An 18,250-nucleotide genomic window follows, 5' to 3' on the forward strand; every position below is an offset into this window, starting at 1 on the left:
TACACAAGCACGTAAGAATTTATCCTTTATTCTAGGGTAAGAGTATTGACCGTACTGGAGGTGAAAGAGATGGCGTATGACTTTCAGTGCCGGGAGTGTCCGAGGACAAGTTCGGCTCGCCAAGTATAAGTCTTTTGCTTTGACTCCCGTAGGCAACCTGCGCGTCGCGATAAGGATGAAATGATGATGAAGATGTCACATACACCCAGCCTCCGTGCCAGTGCAATTAACCAATTATGGTTAAAATTCCCGACCATCGGGAATCAAACTCAGGACCCCTGTGACCAAAGGCCAGCACGCTAACCATTTAGCCAACTGGAGGTTATATTGGTCAATAATAGGAAGAATTAAAAATAAATCGGAAAATCGAAAGACGAGTTAAAAAAACGGAAAGTTTCCAGGTAAATCGGAAGGGTTGGCAGGTATGCAATACCATTCTTGTGTGACTTCACTTATTGCTGAGTTATGAAGAAGCCTTGAAGTTTTATGACAAGTTTTAAAATTAGAGTGATCCAATTCGGGCAGTAACATGGTAAAAGCACTGCAGGCCAAGAATTTAATGTGGCAGGATTTAATGTAACTAAATTCACATTTAATAAAACGTTTCAGATATACCTGTGAATAAAAGATACATGAATTACAAAATCAGTGCTGGAAGAAGGCCTAATATTTTTCTTTTTTTTTTTCTGTGCAGTGAAATGAAGTGGAAACAGCAGGGGAGCATATTCAGCTACAAAAGTTAATGATTTCGTTACTATCAATAACATGTTACGAAACATAATTATATATATTATGCGATACTGTGAGGCTTAATCCAATAAGCAGTACTGCCGTCTATTTACGGCAGTGTTGCGCGTGGCCCACGGGAGTACTGCCGTCTATTTACGTTCTCGACGTTTGCGCCTGAACAGTACCACCGTCTATTCACATTTCATGTTGAATGTTTGAAATTGTTTCCTTACATCGTACTGGCGGGTTTTTAGAACAAGGTTGGGGGATATTTGGCATGTTCAGCGAACTTTATTCCGTGTTTTATCACATCTCATATGTTCTGTGATGAAGTTCTGTCGCAGCATCCGTAGTTACATAACCTGACTTCTTACGCGATTGTGCTACAAATTACAACACCCAGGAACTGTTTCCTATTGTTTTTGCCCATGAGTGCATTTCATGACTATTCTTTGAAAACACACATTTTTCTCTTCTCTCATTTGTGGTTTACGTAGAAACAAACACACTCTGATAGTAAACAAATACATTTTTTGACTAACGAGGAGTCTGAAGATGAAATTGATATTTATGATAGTGATAGTGATTGTTTTGTGTCCGATGAGACTGAAATTGGTTATTCCTCGAAAGATGACAACACTGAAACTGAGGACAAAATGCAGCGATCCGCTGTCGCAAAGAAGGCTAAGCTGTCAGCTGTTCAAACCAAAGGAAGAAAGTGGAGTTCTGTAGGCAGGTTTCTTCCTACGCTTTCTGCTCACTTTGATCCAACAAATTCAAGGATTAGTGATAATCTTCGTTTGAATCATAATGACAACAATTCAAGACTTGAAGAAGTGTTGATTTTCAAAGAAATTTTTGATTGTAATATTATGAAACTTGATAGTGTCAGTAATGAACAAGTACTACTTATTTTTACGGAAAATACGGACGTAAAAGAAAAATCGAAGTTACCTAAGTGGCAAGGCATAACCGTAGAGACACTCTATCTTTTCCTGGCAACTGTTTTGTTGATGGGCCATGTGATGAAAAAAAAAATGAAAAACTGTTGGTCAACAAATAAATCGTTCAAAACTCCAATGTTTGCCAAAGTGACCTCTCTTGACAATTTCTCCCTCCTTCTGAGGTTACTTCACTTTTCTGAAAACAATCTACAACCCCATATGACAGACTTCACAAAATTAGGTCTATACGAAACTATTTCAGAGAGAAATCCCAATCTGTATTCTATTCCTTCCAAAATATCTGTATTGATGAGAGCCTAGTTGCTTGGAAAGGTCGCCTAATATAGAAAGAGTACATTCCATCAAAGCAACACTGTTTGGTATAAATATGTTTATACTTAGCAACTGTGAAACTGGGTTTATCCTTGATTTTACTACTTATACTGGAAAGGATACGGACATTGTACACGATGAAAAACTCAAGTGTCTGGGTCAGGAACATGCCCTAAAGATATTTTGATAGGTGACACTGTTGTAAAATCAAGTAAGTGTGTTGTAAAGGTTACAAATTTGGTCACATATAGACAGTAGGCCTAATTAAAATTTTGTCAATTTTACTATTCCTTTCATTATTTTGAGAAAATATTTTCTACACCACTGATTTCAATTAAATTGAAGGTATCAGTTATGTACCCAAGTGTAAATTATGTAAATTTATTAACAGAGAAACGTTAGAATAAAAACATAAAATCAAGAATTCAAAATTTTCAAGAAAAAACTCACTCCTGGTGGCCTGGGAGTGTCACCAAAACATACTGATCAAAAGGTTAATTACTTCTAAGAAAAGTATTTAAATTCTAATCAATTTTGATTTACTAACTTGCTATTTTAATTAAGTTGTTTCTTTTTCAGGTATAATTTTGTTACCATATGTTTTGTCTTTCAGATAGTTTATAAATTTATTTATTCAAAATTAGTTTCAGCAGACTGAAGAACCTAACAGTATTAAATTAACGCAGTCAAAACAGACATCACAAATTACTAACTTCCTGCATATACCTCACACCCCAATTTTTAAGCTTGAGTATTTAGAACAAAAGTGTATGATACACATGAGTAAATACAGTGTACGACAAAATGTGTCAAGTCTCTGCAAGTACAGCTTGGAGACAATCTCATAAACATTCAATTCTGCGCGCATAAATTTAATCTGGTGGAGAATCTCTGGAGTGGTGAACTTCTCGAACTGAACGAATGTCTGACAAAGGAAACATGCTTTTTAAAATTGCAGAAGCAGTAACACAAGTACATGCAATAAGATGACTCTTCCAAAGCAAAGTTATTCTCTCTGCCGTGATAACCAGCTGTAATTCATGGTTCTATATAGATGCCTATATCGAAGAATACCTTAAGGACATTAGCAAGTTCTTCAAGAACAGTGGAGCTTTGCTATCAAATAGGTATTTTTTTTTAAAGACCCAGAAAGTGGCACAATGATTCTGAATCAGGTGACTTTTGTTGCTGAACACTGCAGACTCTGTGAGGATTGAATTACTGTAGGGTTTGTATCCTTTAATTCACCAGGTGTACTATAGGATACAAAGTGTGAAAAACAGCTTTCCATTAGTTGCAGATGGTTGTTACGAAGAACAAACACTGGGTTCCCTTCAAGGACAGCCAATCCTGAAAAAATTCTTATTAGGCAGTTCACACCAGTGGAAAAAATATATTTCCTCGCGTATTAGACCCGCTTTAAAAGCCGCAAAAAGTAGGGGAGATCCAATATGTGCTAGCCTCTTATTTTGTCCAGTGACTTCTGGGTATAAACAACTATAAATTGTACATGTATGTATTGTTTAACAAATTTGTGATTGAATTCCAAGTCTTATTGGCGACCTTCGTTGGAAAGCAGCATTTCTAAATTTAAAAAGTAAAGAAGATAATACATGTTGAACACATGACTTTTAGGCCTATGTATTCAGTAAATAGTCAGTTTTAGTTACTCTTATATCATGACATTCGTTTCATCTCAATAACTCCTCTGATGAGGCTGACATCAGGATGGGCATCCGGTCGTAAAATACGAAGATCCGTTTCGCTTCGTACTTGATCCCGTAGAGAAAAGGGATAAGGATTGGACATATATTTCTATTTACTGTATTATGCAATATTAATACAAAAAAACTTGATGGCCAGTCATTTGTCTCTGTCAGCAGGCTTATCACACAGAGAACCCAACCACTGCTTTCATTTGAATTGTCGTCTTGTGCCTCCAACTTCCCTGCTACCGGCATTTTCATCCCAAATGAACTCACCTTCACTGCCATTGAGAGTATTTGAGATTCCATCTTTTTGAAACTCTACAAGCAGGAACAGAACTATTTTTTAGAGTTCAAACAGTTTCTGGAGATGGCCTGTATTATTCCTTATTCCTAGTTGGGTATGTGTAGTGTAGCAGAAGCCACCCCCTTCCGAATAAAACTGTGCAGTGGAAAGTGAGCCAACCCATCAGCTGATCACTACTATATTATGTTACAAGTTGTACTTCCAAATGTAATACATAGTGACTGGAAGTATTCTTTGGATAACTGCAGCTGTTGAAAGCCAGACCTTTCTTTTTAAGTATATTTCATGCTTGTTCTCTTTATATTTATCACATCATAATTTACCCAAACAGCTGTAATTGAAATAAGAGAGACTGCACTGTTTAGGTTAGGTATGCTACAAAGTGCTGTAAGTTCCACGACGAAAAAAAAAGTAACAGGAATTTATGGATACCTAAAGATGTGGAGCTAATGAGTTTTGTTATAATGTTTAATTTCATACTTTCATTGTCTCCATATTTTATTGACGCATAGTAACTTACGTTTTATTCATGATGTAATACTTTGGGATTATGCCATGTAATAAACTATATACAAACACTCAATGCACGTTTCAAAAGGTACCTTGCCTTTCTTCATTAGGAAGAAACAGAAACATGACGCATCAATGGTTGCTAAGGGAAAGCAACAAAGAACTTAAAATGGTGCCCTAAGATATAACAGGGACACCATTTTAGACCCATGCTAGGGACAATGAATGGTAGCAGTAAAGCATCACTTTCTGATGGTTCTAATAATAAGTAGCCATGATTCACTGAGGTTATAGCCTGTATTGCAGAACTATTTAAAATAGTCTTATTTGAATCCACCTCGTCAATACACTTATTAATGAAAGAAAACTATTTATTTAACCATACATGTTTCGGGAAGTCAACCATTCCCTTCATCAGGTGGATTCAAATAAGACTATTTTAAATAGTTCTGTAATACATTCAGACTAGTCAATACGGATCAAACAACCATATTAACCTATCATGGTTAAGTTTATCAACAGTTGTAGCCTCTAACGCAGTTGAAATTATCTGGGTGTTCACGTATTTAAACGGCCTCCCTGATGATTCTGGGGTGATACTGTTTTATACGCGCAAGAACATCCACTCCTTGGAATGTGACATCATGACCAGGTGTTAATGCATGTTCAGCAACAGCTGATTTATCAGGTTGGTCGAGTCTGATACACACATCACATTCCTTAATGCAAGTACATATTGTCCTCGAAGTCTGCCCAGTAGAAACCTTGCCACAAGTACAGGGAACTCTGTAGATATCCGATTGTTGCAATTTTGGCAAACTGTAATTAGTTGGTCGCAGGAGTTGCATTATCTTAATTGAAGTTCGAAATAGAGTTTGTATATTGTACCTATGTAAGATTTCAGCAATACGAACCATCGTGTTATATATGTAAGGTAGGTAAGCAGTTCCTCTTGCATCCTTGTTCTCAACAGAAGTGCGATTATACGTTGGTTTCAGAACCGTAGAGAACAAAGCTTTGCTATAACTATTGCTCTCCAAGGTGGTTCTCAAGGTGTTAATTTCCTCTTATAGAGCAGACACTACACAAATCCTCCTAGAACTGGTAGTTAAGAGTTGTAAGGATACCATGTGTTTCCGTTTTCTGTTCTCGCCTGGTGAAGAAAGGCAAGATACCTATAGAAACGTGCATTGAGTGTGTTTATATAGTATATTACATGGCATAATCTCAAAATATTACATCATGAATAGTTACACGGGCCGTGAAATTCTAAATGATAAATTACGTTTTGTTTGGCATCTCCGAAAATCGTAATAGTATGTGTTGGTCCACCTTGTCAATACACTTTTGTACAAGCATTTTCACCGCGCAGGTCAGACAGACGAAACTATTCACAAATTTGTGTGATGTCATCAGAGCTGCAGTACGGCCTGTACCCACTTCGAAGAAAAATCGTTGTTCATCTCTGATGAATTACTTTGGGGAGTCTTATATGCAAGCTTATTTTTTCATTTTTTCTTTTTGTCAAAAAGCCAGAGGGGTCTAATACACAAGGAAATATGGTATGACACAAAGCTAAATGCTTTGATTTCACCTGATCCAGTACGTGCTTTCATTTGTTCTGTTCAATTATTTGACACCAGACAAATTACATGTAACTACTTTGATGTCACTTTGGACAATTGTAGTAAAAGACTTGTCTTTCTGGCGAGATTTATCTGAGATGGCATTCAAGGAATGTTATTTTGTCCTCAATCTTCCTGTTAAAAAAGTACAGGATGGTAAAGAAAGTGATCTACTGAAAGTGCTCCTCATCATCATCATCATCATCATCATCCTGAACCATCTCCAGTTTCCCGGGTGTGGTATATGAGCCGCCTCCATCTCATCCTGTCCTTGTACCATTCTTCCTCCACCAACTTGTCCCAATCATGACCTCTCATCAGTACATCGCTCTTAACTAAATTTATCCATTTCCTTCGTGGCCTTCCCACGGGTCGTCTTCCTTCTACCTTTCTGTTAAATTCCTTCCTTGCAGTTCTGTTTACTGGCATCCTCTTCATGTGACCAAACCACTTCAGTCTTGATATCTGAATCTTATTAAGAGAATTATCTATTCCTACTTCTTCTCTAATTTTCTCATTCCTAATCTTGTCTTTCCTGGTTTTCTGGATCATAGTGCGTAGGAATTTCATTTCAGCTGCCTGAAGTTTGGAATTATCTCTATTGGTCAGTGTTGTGGTTTCGAGACTGTATGTAAGAATTGGTATATAATAGGACTCGTACAATGTCATTTTTGTTTTCATGGGTATTTGCTCATCCCACAGCAGGTATCTTACCTGGTGGTAAAATTGTGTTGCCTTATTGATTCGATTGTTCACTTCATGTTTTGCTAGGTTGTCATTTGATATGACGCTACCCAAGTATTTGAAAACTGGAACGCTGTCCAGTTGAGCTTCATTTAACATGACTATTGGCTCTGCTCCTTCCCCATACACTTTCATCACCACCGTCTTGGTCTTGCTGATGTTTAAACCATAGTTCTTAAACTCCTCATTCCAGCTTTATACTCTCTCTCCCAATTCCTCTTCTGAGTCACTCCAGATCGCAACATCATCTGCAAATTTGAAGGCTTTGATATCTCCATGTTCTTTCCTTTTAATAGATTTCATTACTACATCCATTACAATAATAAATAGAAGTGGTGACAATGAGCTGCCCTGCTGCACTCCTCTCTTTGTTTCAAACCAGTCCAACAAACCACATCCTACTTGAATACAGCTTCTGTTCCCACTATACAACATTTTCACTTTGTCTATGAGGCTGTCTCGCACTTGAAGCTCTTTCATGCAGTGCCAAATTCTTTCCCTTGGTACACTATCGTATGCTTTCTCAATGTCCAAAAATATTAGAAATAAAGGCTTGTTTTTCTCCCAGTATTTTTCCATTAGCATCCTAATTGCAAATATAAGGTCTGTAGTTGACCTTCCTGGGCTGAAACCATACTGCTCTTCTTCCAAAATTGGTTCAACAATATCTCCGATTCTGGTCTCTATTATTTTTTCCAATATTTTCAGGACATGAGACAGTAGTGTGATACCACGGTAATTAGTACATTTTCGTCGGCTTCCTTTCTTGAACAGAGGTACAATGATGCCCATCTTCCAGTCCTCAGGAATAGTATTTTCCTCCCATATCTTGTTGAGCAGTCTATAGAGCCATTGGATTCCTGGAACTCCCGCTGCTTTCAGCATATCTGCACTTAGTTCATCTATGCCCACTGCCTTTCCTTTCTTCATGCTCAAGCGCATTTTCAACCTCAAGCCATGTAATTGGTGGTTCAGTTGTGGTTCCTCGACTTGGCTCTCCTCTATCCATTGTTATGTTTTCTGTATCTCCATTCAGCAGCTTTTCGAAATAGATCTTGAGTTCTTGTTTAATTTCTCCCTCTTCTTGTGCCAGAGTTCCATCATCACGTTCTATTGCTTTTATGGTCTCTTGATCCCTTCGCTTGTTTTTCACTACTCTGTATAGCAATTTCATATTTCCTCTACTGTCCTCTTCCAGTTTGTCTGCAAACTCATCACATTTCTTCTCTTTTTCTTCCCTTACAATGTTCTTCACAGCAAGTTTCTTGTTCCTGTATACTCCTTGAAGTCTTTGTATTTCTTGTTCATTTCGTTCTTGTCCCTGTTTTTGTTTTTCCTTGTCCAGTGCCTTCTTTATTTGGTTTCTTTCTTTCACCGCTGTTTTCACTCTATCACTGAAAGTGCTCCTAGGATTGCATATTGAACATCCCGCCTTTAGTGAGAATGCTGTGAAAATGTTGTGGATACCTGTTTCTTACGTTGACAGCGAGTAAGTACCTTTATCAAATGGGATATGGTGAAAAATTTAAGAACCGGTCTTACAGATAAAAATGAAATGGCGTATGGCTTTTAGTACCGGGAGATCCCAGGACGAGTTCGGCTCTCCAGGTGCAGGTCTTTTGATTTGACACCCGTAGGCGACCTGCGCGTCGTGATGAGGATGAAATGATGAAGACAACACAGGGAAATTAACCAATGATGGTTAAAATTCCCGACCCTGCCGGGAATTGAACCCGGGACCCCTGTGGCCAAAGGCCAGCACGCTAACCATTTAGCCATGGAGCCGGACAGGGTCTTAAAGATGAAAATACAGAAATCATGGTTGCTTTATCTATGAAACTGATGACTGTAGGGTGTTCAATATTTCACAAGAATTTTTGTGGTATTACAGTTCTTGAAAATGAAAATTATATGCCATGATATCCTAACAGATTGACTGAAATATGGTTGGAAGTGTTTTCTCATTCAAGTTTTAAAAAATATTTTACTCAGTAATATTTACAGAAGATAATTAACTTTTTAGGACAGGCTATCGTGTCACTAGTCTTTTCCTGTACATGCTACTGAAGACAACTTTTTTCTTATCTTTCACTTCATGAAAATACAGTATATTCCTCACAGTATCACCTTTCCATTTCCTTAGCATTTTTTTAAAATTTAAATAGTACATCTGTACAAGATTATTTAGTGTGATCAATAAATAGTACTTTTATGCAAAAAATAATAATGGGATTTTATTTACCACTTTAAACACTGCTCTGTAACAGGTTTTCTTTTTTCATCTATGAGATTTTATTTACCGAAAATTCAGGGTCCCTACTCTGATGATGATGATGATGATGATGATGCTTGTTGTTTAAAGGGGCCTAACATCGAAGGTCATCGGCCATGGGTCCCTACTCTAAGCCAAATGTATACAAGTCAATAAAAGAGAAGGCAATACTATAGAACAATGCTGCAATCGGAGAATTACAAAATTTCAAAAACCATATTCCACATACCTTTGGAATTTCAGCATTAGCCTCCTTATATTTTCTTTTGTAGCGATGGACTTCCCCCTTCAGTTGCACATTGTGATTCTGCAACGAGGTGATGAGATGCCTCATTTCCCTGTTGATAGGACCAGTCTGTTCATTGGCAGCAAGATTCTGTTCAAACTCTATTCGAAGCATCTCGTATTCCTTTCGTAACTGAGCAAGCACATCTTCCAGTTGAATGACTTCTGTTCTGAGTTTCTTCTGTGCCATCAACTCTTCACTCTAAATGGGAATTAGTAAACCAACCATATCAGACATATCTATGCATAGAGGTAGACATATCTATGCATAGAGGTAAAGGACATTATGCTACAAATAGAGATCTTTTTTTTATATGGAGTGCTAACTAACGGGTTTCTTTTCTGTTTGTTTCACTTGCACTTCTTTAAATGAAGAGCTTCACAAACCTTTTAACAATTCTAATGTCTTTTTAATACCTACTTCCCAAACCTTGATTTTTGTCATTTGTTTTGTGTATATACTGGACTTGATGCACATTGCATCCAACATAAAAAGTGGGAAACAAATTTAGCAAAGCACTACATCCTTATTTGACTAATTAAGTTGTGATAAAATTTTGAAGACTACAGTAATCACATGGAACCCAATTTATAAAGTGTTACTGAACTAATATATACTATGTAAGTACAAAATTCCATTACAAATGTTGCTGTTATTGTAGAGAATTATTATATTAATAACAAAAAAAATTCTCTTTATATACAATAATGTAAACAGATGAAAAAGTATTCTTTACACTAAATTAAACACATATCTTCGTCCTGAGATGATGCAGCTCTTTTCAGGTACACCCACTGGGGAAATGGTCGATGAAAAAAAAGCAAAGAATGAATGTAGGCCTACCGTATAAAATACCATCACCACAAATATTCCAAAACAAAGTTTACAACAAATGCACATAATACAAAATGCAGGGTGGCACACAAAATGTCATACATTGGAAATTGTTCATAGAATATTTAATATACAACATATTTAATAAAAAAATTCATTACAACACTTACTAAAATGTGCATAATTAGTCAATATTCAGATCATGTTCAATATGCCCAACTTCTCGGCATACAAGTGCTTCGAGACGAACCTGCATGTTTGTGACCACTCTACGGTACGTCCTCACTCAAACCTCTGGGGGGAAAAAGTCAGAAGGTCCGCTTGCAATTGTAGTACATTATCAGTAAATTACCGTATTTCATCGCATAAGCTCCCCCCCTCACATATTTTGCTCCCCTACGATTTTTCATCATTAAAAATGATTTTATTAAATATCGCGTATAATTCCCTCTCCTGGTTTGTTCTTATTGGAGCGGCCTTCAAATGACTTGATAATGGACAACAATGAACACAGCAGTACTTGACATAAAAAAATTTCCATTGTCACAACATACTGTAAATTTTGAACAGCGAAGTTGCAGACGTGTTTCTAGGTCAGTTTGCTACAAGTCGTCAATGTCGAAATATTCAAACTACATGGCAAAATTTAAATTAAATGTGTTATCTTATGCCGATGCAAATGGAGTGAAAGCTGCAGGAAGACATTTCTCCGTTGATCCTAATTCAATACGGTATTGGCGGAGACAAAAAGATACACTTACGACTGCAAAGGCAAGCTCCAAATCTTTCCGTGGGCCTAAAACAGGGAAATATCCTGAAATTGATAATGGTGTAATTGCTTATGTCAATGAACTTCGGATTGATGGTTGTGCTGTTTCTGACGAAATGATTCAGAACAAAGCTCGCGAGATAGCTGCCACGCTCAACATTGACAGAAAGGATTTTAAAGCAAGCATTGGTTGGGCTATTCGTTTTATGAGACGGCAAAATCTCAGTTTACAGAGAAGAACATCTTTGTGCCAGCGTTTACCTCGAGACTACACAGATAAGGTAATCGAGTTCCATCGTTACGTAATAAAAGTGCGACAGCAATATGACTATTTATTCTCTCAGGTTGGTAACGCTGACCAGACGCCAGTGTTTTTTGATATGCCGCACAACACCACCGTTGCTCCAACTGGCTGAAAAAGTGTCCTTGTGAAGACGACGAGCAGAGAGTCTAAGATGCACAGTGATGTTGTGCATTACAGCAGACGGCAATAAACTTTCACCGTATTAAATTTTTAGAAGGAAGACATTACCAAAGGAGACTACGCCACATGGAATTCACTTATGAGTTCAAGAAAAGGGCTGGATGACAGCAGATCTGATGGTGGATTGGTTGGAGAAAGTCTGGGGAAGACGACCAGGGGCATTATTACAAAAGAAGTCCCTTCTTGTCCTAGACAGTTTCTGGGGTCACCTTGTGGAAGCTGTAAAAGAGAACGTGAAACTGATGAAGTCCCATCCTGTCATCATCCCTGGAGGTTTAACGTCCATTCTTCAACCTTTAGATGTCAGCGTCAACAAACCATTCAAAGAACATCTTCGACGCCTGTATTTAGAATGGCTGGCAGCGGGATCTCATCAGCTGACTCCAGGAGGCAAGATAAGGAAGCCATCAATACCGACGATGTGCGAGTGGATAATCCGGGCATGGGAGAAAATTAGTGTCGATATTGTTAAGAAGAGTTTTTAAAAAAATGGAATTTCTTGTGCCATTGACGGTTCCGAGGATGACATATTGTGGAATAGTGAAAGTGAAGAAGATGATGTGTTATCTCTGAGCCTCAAAATAGTGATGATAGTGACGAAAGTGAGGCCGCAGAGAAGTGAGAGAAAATGAAACAATGCATTGATGCTCTTCATTGTAGCCTAATAAAACCATGGTATTCTTTTGTGTTAATTGAAAATAAATACCAGTAGGTACCACTTTTTTCACATACTGGTATTACTGTAAATATAACTTTTACTTAATACATCGTTTCCCTTCCTTTCTGAATGCCTAGAAGCACCACTCACATAACTCCCTCCCTAGTGTTTTCAAGAAAATTTTTCGAGAAAAAAAAAAGGGGGGGAATTACGCGATAAAATACGGTATCTCTCTCAAATATCCAACCTGGTAGAAGTCGCAGGGATTAAGATCAGGGCTATGTACTGGCCAGATTGAGCCGCACTGAAAGCGTTGGGAATATCGACAGACCATCACACGGGGCCTGAAATGTTCATGCAGGAAGTCCAGAACAACATTTGCTGTGTGCGGACGAGTTCCATCTTCCATGAGCCATTGTGCCTTTATTGGTAGTCTTGTTGTGAAGAGCTGTGGAAGGAAATTGTTTTGCAACATTTCCATGTAAAGCTCACTTCTGACTGTGTCATTGTAAAAAAGACTGACTGGAAATTTCAGCGCCCCCCCTCTCCCTCTCTCTTTTTTACACCGTGACTTTCAACCTCGTGCACAATATCACGCCATTCTTTTGCCCAAAACCGGATATTCTGTTTGTTCACAGCACCATTGAAATAAACATGCACCTTATCACTGAACCATGTATTGCAGACAACGGGGGGCGATCACCTTCTGCAATAGCCCACGAAGCAAACTGTACTCACCGTTGCTTGTCATACGCCGCTAGTTTAAAATCTGTTGTCATTTTGTATAGGAAAAGGTCAAGCTCAGGCTGCAGCATTCTCTGAACCTACCGACGAGAGATGCCCAATTCAACACAGATAGTTTGGGTGGATTTGGAGGGGCCCCGAGCCACAGTTGCTCTCCCCACAGCAATATTCTTCGGTGAACAGACCAGCTTGAGAGGGGGCCATTTCTATTGCCTTTGGTTTCAAATTGGCTGGCCAGTCTATACATCATCTGCCACCAGGGAGCCCACCTGATACCGAAATGAACATGAAACCTTTATAAAGTCCACCTTCTGTTCACAAGTCAATCTCCCTTTGTCTGCTTTGCTGTATAACTGGGAACTGGTACCCATGCACGACATGTGCTGCCGTCTGTTGAATCACGTATGAAGTAAGTTTTCTATTCACACAAGGATATGGTTCTGACCCCAGATTTACATATTTTATAAACCATTTCCGATGTATGACATTTCATGCTCCACCCTGTACAATACCCAAAGTTATTATTATTGTACCGTTATGTCATGTGTGGTGCAACATTGCATAACCAAGAAGTAACTTGATGGACACAACGTACCCAGCACATGTATAACTTAGTTTGTCTTCCAGTGACGCAGAAAACCCTTTCAGGAGCATCCAAGGACAAAACTTGACAAGAAGAAAGAAACATGAATGTGACTGGATGAAAAATGTCTTAGGTTTCTGAACTATATGTTGACTGGCCCTCAGCTTAACTGTTGAGTCAGGGTTTTGAATCGGAAGCCCGTTGAATCTTTGGCGTAAGATGTTCTTTTTCATAATTGAAGTTTTAACTCAAAATATTTTCCTATGCTGAACTATTTCCAGGACATTCCTAGCTCACCACTTTTCTGAGTAATTAGGGAATAGTTTGTTTCCAAACTACAACTTTTTCATCATTGTGTAATAAGCAGGGATCTTAAGTTCATGCATTTGCATATATTTTTTGCCAACATTGTATGAATATGCTGGTAAATTATTTTATGCAAATCATTAATACCTGAACAGAATATGACCACTTTTATTGTGCATAAAAATGTATATTTTGTCTTTTTTAAGTATATGCATCATATTTTGGGTTTTATGCCCTAAAATGGAATATTTAAGGGATATTATCATTTTTATTTTGTTTATAATTGAGGAGCTAGATGCAATAACAGCGTAACGCTGTTATTGCATGAATACTGTTTTCAGATTTCCTGGTCCCTTCACTACAACCCAGTCCAGGTCTTAGTTCGCTAGGATGCCACTAGAGGTCAGGAGCTCACTAAAACTGGTATCATGCGCTATGCTGTTATTGCATGAGGCATGCTTCACGAGTGGCACGTTCAGCTGCCGCCAGTTCTCTGGCTGGAGAAGATTTCAGCAAGTGGAAGAGAAGGTTTTGTGGCGTCACATTTAATAAAAGACTGGGTATCAGCACTTTGACCTATGTTTCTAAGAATGCCCTCTGCTAAAAGCAACAGATTCATGATACAGAAGTTTGTGTGACTATTACCATAATGGTGTTGTATCAGAGTCACAGTACTACACTAGTATGTGCCATTTACTTTCTTAAAGAGGAATTATAGCTTTCTCAGTTTTAATGATTTGAGGCTACATGATGTAAGAAAGTGTGGTGTAAAAGCAGACAAAAGGGTTGATGTTATTTCACTAATGAAATACTTATAAACTGAAAATGTTGAGTGACTAATTTGATAACATTTCAACTATTTGTTGGGGAGGGGGGGGGGGGGGGGGGGGGGGGGGCAATTACCGTTGTCTAATACCATAGTTGGAGAGAGCACTGTAACAATATTCTCTTGACCCTTTACGCAAAAAGAACAAAGGAGAATATTAAATAATTTTTTTTTTAAAGGAATTTGTTGTTAATTTTAGTAAGTTTAGACATTTTGGAGAAGTGAGGTGGGATAAACTGCCACTTTTGTTCCTCTATAGTGGGCAATCATGCTTTTCTAACTCCCTGATCAATACTAGTGAATGGCAAAATATAATATTCCTGCTCTTCGTGCAATAACAGCGTATAAAATGAAATTTTAAATAACTCTGTCATTCTTATTAGCTAACAGATCAATAAAATTCTTTGGGAAATACATTTTTCTGGCTATTTTAAATGTTCTTAAATGAAATTCAAGCTTCTGTTTCTCAAAATAACGTAAGTCTACTTACGCTGTCATTGCAACCAACTCCTCAATTGCACGCCCTGGCATTTTCTACTAATGTGTAATATGTTCCGCGAGTGCAAAGAATGTAATTGATGACAATGATAACTCGTGGATAAGAAGGTTCATTCAGATAAGAAATGAGCATTTAGCTGCGCAGTATGAAGGAGTGGGAAATATGCTTCAGCAAGGAACAGCAGGACAGCGAGCAGGGAAGCATAACTCACCAACGATACTTGATACACAAAGATCGATGTCGTGTTTATGATGTAATCCCGCTGTTTCCCCACACATGCTTGGGAATCAGTGTTGCCAATCTTGCTATTTTACAATAAACCAAGCGGTTTTTGACTTATTGTTTAGCTACAAAAAAAATTGAAAATTCAATACTTCTTGTATACGGAATTAGCTACTTTTTGAAGACCTTTAGCTACAAAAAATTACTTATTGTTGGTATAGGCATTTAGTTATTTTTCCATGGCAGAGCAGCAACTTCCCCTTTATGAAAGTTGCCAACACTGTTGGGAATTACCGTGCGAGGGCTTCACGTGGCAAATCAGTCTTTCATAATAGTAGTGGCGCAGCTTCAGTAGCGGCTGATTGGATATTTTGTTTAGCCCAGTCATCTTAACAGTGCTGAATGTGTTACGTGAGAATTGTGGAATGTGACTTAAGTGTTAACTCAGGCCATGACATACAGTACAGCAAACCGAAATACTGTCATCAACTGTATCTTATCACGCCCGGCTACAATGGGAAACCATTGTAATCCTGAAACACACCAACAACTTCAACCATAACGGGGAATCTGAACGGGTCAACAAAGCTTGATTTCCACTCCTGAAAGCTTTAAATCCTGGAGAACATGATGGCCACTGCAGACCAGAAAAAGCAGTGGATGATCAGTTGCCTGTCTCCGCTAAGGCAGATCGACCAACATCGGGCTCCTTAATGCTTCAATCATAGGCCAAAGAAAAGCCAATCAGCGACCGCTCCACCAGCATAGTGGACCAAAAGGCGAACTGCTCTCCGTAGCCTGCACTATATAACAAGGTAGAATTGCAACACAACTCGATTCCATTGTGAGCTTCGCAGCTATCGAAGTCATTCGGAACCCTTGATAATAGCAAGAAATCAGCTTCATTTTCCGTATCAAATCCTATTTACAATGAATTAACAACAGTAAATTTCCACCTTTTTGATACTTATATTTGCATTAAGTATATCAATCAATCATATACAGTACATGTTTCATTCCATTTGGAACATCTTCAGCTGTATTACAATGCATAGGTGAAATTACAAATTATTTATCTTGTAAAATATAGAACAGTGACAAAGGAAAATTAATTTTCAGAAACATTTTATTAGTAGATAAGCAGAATATCATATATCAAAGTGAAAAGTGCTGGAAACAAAAACATAAAAAAAAATAAGTAAATCCATTTCATTCCCATTTCACCACCCCATTCAACCATCCACATAGATTTTGATTTACTTCAATTTTTTTTTTTTTTAATTCACATAAATTTTAAGTAAAACAAGGTATTTATTAAGATGTTCTCAAGAAGATAAATACTTTGTAATTTCACCTAAGCGTTGTAATACAGCTGAAGAAGTTCCAAATTGAATGAAACATGTCCTGTATATGATTGATTGATTTGCTTAATGCAAATATAAGTATCAAAAAGGAGGAAATTTACTGTTACTGACCCTTGATAATGCCGAACGTAGTCTTTGTTGAAATGTCAGGACCATTACATGCTCTTGAACCAAGGCCTACAAGCCCGGAAAGTACCGACATTATTAATACCAAAACTGTCCTTCTGAAGAGACCTTGATAATGGACCAACTAAAGTGACCTTAGGAGGAAGAAGAAGAACTATGTGTACAATTATACATCACAGACAGAAAGCTAGTAGGAGAGACAGATACATACACAAGGAACAACCATAATAGGCCTGAGCAGACAGAAAGCAATGAAGAGAGACAAACAAAAACAAACGTACAAAAAGACACTAAAAATAGGGAGGAAGAGGTCTTCTATGTCATCAAGACTGAAGATCTGTCAAGATGGCCCTTCAATGTGTGTTGATACCTGACCTCCTGATGAAGTTAAAAAGCAGAAACAAGCTCGTCGGGGCAGAGAATAAATGGGTGTAGGAAAACTGGAACTGATGAGGAGAGGGCCTATCAAAACACAGTGCAAGAAAAATGTGGAGGTTGTCCTTGTCCTTTTGCGTTTTCATGTTTGTCCTTATCTCCACTTCCTGTTCCTACTTCTCACACTGACCTGTCATTGTGTTTGTCCTATAACATGTACCATTTCATATGTTATGAAGAAGTCGTATAGTATGGAAAGACAAAGCATCCCAAAAAATCTAACAGAGTTGATCACCCAATTTACATCATCATCATCCCTGTGTCTTATAGGGTTACACCAAACCACTTCAAATTTGAATCCCTATTCCAAGTGAAGGTCGATACAGCCACTAAAACAAGACACATTCTCAGAAAGAATAAATCATACTTTACCTCCATCATTTCTATGTGCCGCAAATGAGCATTTTTACTGCTCTGCAATTGTTGTCTAGCATCATCCAGCTGGGTCTTGAGCTGCATCGACTCATTGTAGAGTACAGAAAACTGGGATTGCAAACATTTGTACTCGGTAGTCTCCACAATGACAGACTCTGGTAGTTGGCGGATCTATTGATTAAAGAGTCACATTTCACTAAATGCAACACACATTACTCTCATGAATATTTCAGAGGAGGAAACTCTATAAGTTAATATCACTTTCCCTACTTCCACACTGCTTTTCTACATTTCCATCTAAACAATCAAGAGTGTATTTCAATTCTGAGCTGAAAAATAGTACCCAAACAATTTGTAAAAACGGTGTTCTCACCCACTACTTATCATGACTTATACTAGACTTTAAATCCTTCATGGTACAGCTAGAATCAAATCATACAGTAGAAGTCCGTCATAGCGAGAATTCATAAGGGCACAAAATTTACTCACTATAATGGATTATCGTAATATCAGATTTTTTTTTAAGTTTAGGGGAAAAAGGGCACACATTAAAATTGGCATGTAACGGC

At 37.9% G+C, this 18,250-nt stretch overlaps 1 protein-coding gene across 4 annotated transcripts in view; it reads right to left on the minus strand.

Annotated features, from left to right (window-relative positions):
* Positions 1–18,250, minus strand: part of Bre1 (E3 ubiquitin-protein ligase Bre1) — a 212,842-nt gene that overhangs the window by 133,072 nt on the left and 61,520 nt on the right. For all 4 annotated transcript variants that reach the window (XM_067156629.2, XM_067156630.2, XM_067156626.2 and 1 more), the window contains exons 8-9: positions 17,679–17,852; positions 9,400–9,657 (exon numbers count right to left, since the gene is read on the minus strand). In XM_067156629.2, coding sequence (XP_067012730.1) covers positions 9,400–9,657; positions 17,679–17,852 — 432 coding nt within the window. The remainder of the gene's footprint in view (positions 1–9,399; positions 9,658–17,678; positions 17,853–18,250) is intronic.

The sequence above is a fragment of the Anabrus simplex genome, chromosome 12, assembly GCF_040414725.1.
Source record: "Anabrus simplex isolate iqAnaSimp1 chromosome 12, ASM4041472v1, whole genome shotgun sequence".
In the NCBI taxonomy this organism is placed as follows: domain Eukaryota; kingdom Metazoa; phylum Arthropoda; class Insecta; order Orthoptera; family Tettigoniidae; genus Anabrus; species Anabrus simplex.